This window comes from Nanorana parkeri, unplaced genomic scaffold, assembly GCF_000935625.1.
Source record: "Nanorana parkeri isolate BGI_ZX_2015 unplaced genomic scaffold, ASM93562v1 scaffold126, whole genome shotgun sequence".
In the NCBI taxonomy this organism is placed as follows: domain Eukaryota; kingdom Metazoa; phylum Chordata; class Amphibia; order Anura; family Dicroglossidae; genus Nanorana; species Nanorana parkeri.
The window spans coordinates 568,619-574,648 of record NW_017306394.1 but is presented as its reverse complement, the minus strand read 5'-3'; the positions used below and the strand labels follow the sequence as shown (position 1 = coordinate 574,648).

The 6,030-nt window shown below is 43.3% G+C and overlaps 1 protein-coding gene across 1 annotated transcript in view; it reads right to left on the bottom strand.

Moving 5' to 3' along the window:
- LOC108784745 (ketosamine-3-kinase-like) overlaps window positions 1-2,572 on the bottom strand; it is a 7,930-nt gene extending 5,358 nt beyond the window's left edge. Inside the window, exon 1 of the mRNA XM_018553631.1 lies at window positions 2,364-2,572. Coding sequence (XP_018409133.1) covers window positions 2,364-2,543 — 180 coding nt within the window. The 5' untranslated portion in view covers window positions 2,544-2,572. The remainder of the gene's footprint in view (window positions 1-2,363) is intronic.
- Window positions 2,573-6,030: the final 3,458 nt, after the last annotated feature.

Genomic DNA, 6,030 nt, shown 5'->3' with positions numbered 1-6,030 from the left:
AGCAGCTGCGGAGGAGGAGGCTGGGCCCGGTGTTGGCAGCGGAGGAGGTGGGGCCCGGCATCGGCAGCAGAAAGGAGGCGGGACCCAGGGTCGGCAGCGGAGGAGACGGGGCCCGGCAACGGAGGAGGGGCCCGTCAGCGACCGTGTTGGAGGGGGGGCCTGGCCATGGAGGAGGCTGACAGGTAAGAGGTGTGCAGGGGCGGGAACAGTCCCCCTGCTAGGCTGGGCCCGGTGTTGGCAGCGGAGGAGGTGGGGCCCGGCATCGGCAGCAGAAAGGAGGCGGGACCCAGGGTCGGCAGCGGAGGAGACGGGGCCCGGCAACGGAGGAGGGGCCCGTCAGCGACCGTGTTGGAGGGGGGGCCTGGCCATGGAGGAGGCTGACAGGTAAGAGGTGTGCAGGGGTGGGACCAGCCCACCTGAGACTCTGCAGAGCCCACCATAGAAAGTATATGGTGGGCTCTGCAGTGTCACTCTCAGGTAGGCTGTTTGGGATTTCAGGCTCTGCAAGGGTGTAACTAGAAATCACAGGGCCACATATCAAATTTTGCTATGGGGCCCTGTGATTTCTAGTTACACCCCTGCCCAGGAGATGTCTTCTCATGAGATATAAGATGCCAAGGGTATCAGACTCCTGTCTAACACTACAGAGCTAGAAACTATGCCTAGGAGATCTCTTCTCATGAGACATAAGATCTCTAACCCAAATATCACTTTTGGGTGGACTGTCCGTTCCACATTTACTTTACATTTTGGTTTTACCTTTTTTTAGCAGCCATGGCAGGTTCAGTAGAGATGGCCTACAGCAGTGGTTGGGAACCTTGGCACCCTAGCTGTTTTGGAACTACAAGTCCCATGAGGCATTGCAAGGCTCTGACAGCCACAGGCATAACTCCCAGAGGCATGTTGGGATTTGTAGTTTTGGCACAGCTGGAGTGCCAGGGTTCGCCACCACTGGCCTACAGAGTCCTTCACTATGACTGTCTATCCTTCCTAATATTAATTTAAAAAAAAAAAAACATTTGGATGGAGTGCTGTGAATATCAGGTTTTTATTGTTGCCTGTGTACACACTGGGGAGATTCATCCTCTGTATTTGCCAAATGTACCAGCGAAGAGAAGATTTCTCCCTTTTTTGGAGAGAATTCCACTCTGTGTGGAGTCTTTGGGGCAGGAAGTAAATAGATATCTACCCAACAGCAGCAGGAAAAACCCACCATAAGTTTTAACCTTCCCCTTCTTTATAGAAAAAGAACCTGAGGTTCATTTTGTACAGTTCCAGCAGGAAAGCTGGGAGATGGGTAACACAGGTAGGAGCAGGTACTTAGTGGCTCTTGCTGTAAAGTGTCTGCTTTTTATTTTTGCATACGGGGTCGTGTTAAATATAGAGCAGTTGAAATAACTAAATGTATCCAGTTCAGCAAGACACTGAAGATGGGCTTCTGTTCCTTTGGTTGCAGAGTGTGTGTGTGATGAATAAGTCCCTCAAGTCCATGATCTTTGGAGAAGAGGATAGACCTGAACCTTATCAGCTAGCATGGGGCTAAGTTCTCCTCATTCCTGTAGTTCTTCTGAATCTCAGGGGAGGTGGTGTCTTTTGCACTACTCATGCACGGGAGCCCTGACCTTCCCCCTCACAAATCCCTTTTTGACTCTTTTATTTTAATTCCTTTTGTGTCTCTGTTTCTACTCCTTTCTACTAGAATATTCTCTAGTCTTGTACACATTACTACCTAGAGTTTTCCAGAGGAGCAAGTCTTGTTAAAACCCATGGGACACGTACGTATAGGACAATGGAATACTGTTTTTGATATGATATGTTAGCTGCTGACTTGAAGTTGTATGTCTCATATACCTATGTCATCGTACACTGGTCAATTCGATACTTCTATACTCGTGGTACGATGATATGATAATACCCTGGCTCTTATTTAGCTTTCATATACGTGTCATTGCCACCTTGAATGTGTTATCTCATCCTTTGTATCTCTTGTGACAATGTTATTTTTTATTATCTTTATTGTTTCTGTACCACAAATGTACACAATTCTGTTCTTGATAAAACATAGCAGTTAACATTTTGATTCCCTTTCCCTGCAATGGGAGAGTTGCAAGAATATCAATTTAATTTAAATGTATATTTCTATAGAGTTTTTTTGTCCCTGGGGAATTAAAGCTCTTAGGAGGTGAAGCAGCCATCTTGGGCATACTCATTTGAGCCATTTACCTTTCCAGCACGTGTTGTGAGTGTGGCAGGAAACCGGAGGACCTGGAGGAAGGCAAATTATTGGTGGCCCAATACCCAACACCCTCATAAATTATATGTCAACATATAAAGGAAACAAAATACATATACAAAACTATGACCTGCGTCCCACGATTTATCTTCACGAACACTCTCCCTTTTTCCGTATCGAATATCTGGGTTTGGCTTACACACCCTCCTCGGACGTGACCCCGGGGCCTGACCTCTGTGGTTCTTAGAACTTTCTTCAGCTGATCCTCTACTTCTCCGAACCTCTCAGTTCCTCCAGTCAGTATAAACATTTCTGGAGATGGCGGCTGGTCAGTCTGGCATCCTGCATGAAACAGATCCATTTCTCATTCCAAAAATAAATTCTAGATTCACTGTCACGACTTTTCAGTGCACTGCGACCTGAGTTAGAGTCCAGTGTCCTGGAGATTGACCAACAAACAATAAAAGAGAAAGTAAAAGCGAGTTACAGGGAGGTCCATTGTGTTGTCCCTTCTGTCAACATGCCAATGATAAGTATTAAGTATTGAGGCCATTAAACAAACAGAGAAAGTGAAAACAGAGAGGTGGATATAAAGGAAGATGGAGGGAAATTTTAGAAAGAACAAGAGTATAGGAGAAAAATCTGAAATTATTTGTTGGCTGAGAGCTCTTGGAGAGAACATCAGCCAGGAAGGTTACACCTGTCTTAGTTGCTAGCATTAAGAGCCCCCTTAACCCAAATAAGCAGGGCTTTAGATTTACCTGGGATGTCTTTATAATCCCTGCCTCTTCATATTGTCTTAAAGTGTTTCTAAACCCAAAAGCAAAAATGTTACATTTTTTTCCCCTCCTTTTTTATCTGTTGATCCAGCCAGTGAATCTGTTATTTTTCACCTTTCTGTAGCAGGCCAATCTGTGCAGCGAAAGTGGCAGACAGAGGGTTGGGACAAACCATTTAACACTGGCAGGGGTGATTACAATGGTCAAACTTTTATCCCAAAAGAAAAAGAAATGCTCTAACTGCCTAAAACAGGTTAGCCAAAGTTCCTCCCCAACGGAGTGACAATGCTGCTGTCTAAAGGTGGTTCAGTTGCTCCTCCATAGAATGGAGTCACTATATGACAGGAAGTGTGTTACTGGCTAGATCAGCAGGTGAAGGTAAAGGAAAAAAGTATAATAAATGGAAAACTAATGGACCCAATACATTTAAGGCTTGGTAAGCCACAGAAATGACAGGATAGTGAGAGAAGTAGAGAGAGAGGAAGGGAGGGAGAAGAAGAGAGAGGTGGGAGAAGGAAAGAAGAGGGAAATGCAGCGGTATAAGATAGAAAGAAAAGAGGACATGTTGCTGTGTTAAACATGAATTGCTGTCCGGAGATTCACCCTATTTGTGATGAGAAATCCAGCATTTTACAATTGTCACCAGGATAGGAGGTGAGGGGAAATCTTCCAATGGGGACACCTATTCCCCTCACATCTTCTGTATTCGGGGCAGGAAATGAGGGAAATTCTCCTTAATGGGACACACAAAGTTAGAAGAAATTCCACCAATTCCAAACAATAAAAAAAGCTTTTGCCTATAGATATATAGCCAAAACCTTTTTAAAGCACTCCATACCGGATATCTGTTGCACAAGGCAATGTTTTCCGTCCATTACCAGCCCACCTTTTCCGGGTTCCTTATATGCTGAAGGTTCTCCTCTGTTCTTCTTTTACAATCTCTGCCCCAGTGCCGGCATTTTCTTTCTGCATTGTTGTCCTAATGATAAAGAAGTACGAGGTGGATACATTTGTTTCCAAATCTAATCTAGATTAAGAAAAAACAAGTGACATTACAATTCAATACGCCATCAGAGTCTGAGTGTCCTAAAAGGTACATGAAGCAATCTGTCCTCCAACACAATGGAAGGCCGGACAGAGCAGACAAAGGGTCAGCATGTAATTACGTCATACTAACCTGTTTTGTGTGTGTGTACACATAGACATGCAGACTGCAAATGCAATAGAGTTCCAAATCAAGCAGGTTAATCCTTTAAGGGTCCGCTTAACTTCTGATGCGAGTCCCTCTGATCCTGGCCATAGACATAAATGGGCAGTTTGATATGCTGCTATTATCTTACCTGTGTTAAGGGCACCCTTCTATAAACATAAATGCTCTGCTTGGCACAATCTTTTTGTTTTTCTCTATGCAGAGGGGTGAGGAAGGAGCTGTTTCATAAAATGAATTTAATATGATAAAGCTTATATGAGATTTTAGTTATTGGATTTATAAAATTTCCAGAAACTTTTGCAGATAGACTTTTTAGAGGCAGAGCAACAGACAACTGGATTATGAACTTGAAAATACACAGAGGGACCCAGGCATTCAGAAATGAAGGATTAGATTTTCATTCGATGCTCATCTTCAAAATTCTCCCATTTAAGGTGATCTCCCCACCACCTCTGGGGAACATCAGGATCTCACAGGTTATCTCAACGTAGACAACAAAAAGCAGCACACAGAATATCAGACAGAACATTCCAACCATGGAGGTCACTAGCAGCGTTAGTCTTTCTCAGTACTGAACTCTACAACCTTTGGGGGATTTTATCACACTGGGAATACATGTATCGGAGTTCATCTCTGCCTGCGTAGGGATTAAACCCAGAGCAACAACATAGATTTTGCTTCCTGTTAATTGCAAAAAAAGCAACAGAAAAATCATATTGCGCTTTACTTTCCTAATTTTTTATGGAACAACAAGATTGAGTATTTACAATACAGTGAAAAAAGTGTCTGTATTGCTCACAGCACCCGATCAATTCCCTGCTATCTAGAAGCCTAATGAAAGCTGGACCCATAAATAGAAAACAAGGACACAAATTGCCTTAGTTTTAAGTGCTGTATAATTACAGGCAGTTATGGTAAACCACTCATTGTTATCAAGATTCCCTCCATATACACTCTGCCTTTTATAGATAACAGCTGAAAGCCGGTGCTCCGATATCACTTCACTCCACCACATTATAAAGCCAGAAAAACAATTTCCTTTGTATGCAATACTTTTTGCTATCTATACAGTAACTCCCCTACATACAAATATTCAAGTTGCGAACTCTCAAAGATGCTAACATGCGTTCACATGTCCAATCACGTAACTTAATTCACGTGTCTGGCATACAATGTGTGTTTTTGTGCACTTGACTGTACAGTACTGTATAGAGTACAGTAGTACAGTATCTTCATTTCATGCCCAGGATGTCTGGAAGCAAGCGTAAAAGCAGCATTGATGTAGATTGGTACCTAGATTAACTTGGACTTACAAATACGCTCTTGGAAGGGAACCCGTTTGTATGTAGGGGACTAACTGTACTTCTACAGGATTGTAAAGCAACATTTTAAAAAACAATTATAACTGATACAGCCGTTTAAAGTGTCAGTCTGCGGTTACAATTAATTCTATAACAAACAACAAAGCTCAGATCCCTCCCTGCAAACCAGAGCAACAGCATTTACTTGGTAGACAAGAGTTTAGAGATTCCCATTCTCCTATATTCCCAGAATTTTGCCCGTCCCAGAACTTTACACAAGGGCTTTGGGGGTCAATTTACAGGCAACCTCTGCCATGAAAAAAATGGCACCCCTAGCAGCGTTTGTAGGTTTTCTGTACTAGAAGTCTTTATCTTTAATAAGGAATTTAAAGGAAACCTTTCCTCAGAGAAACTTCTCATTCTGCAAAGGTTAGTTGCCTGGCTGTCGAACTGACCCCTCCGGCTTCAATACTTTGTGTCGCTGACCCCGAATTAGCATGCAGATAA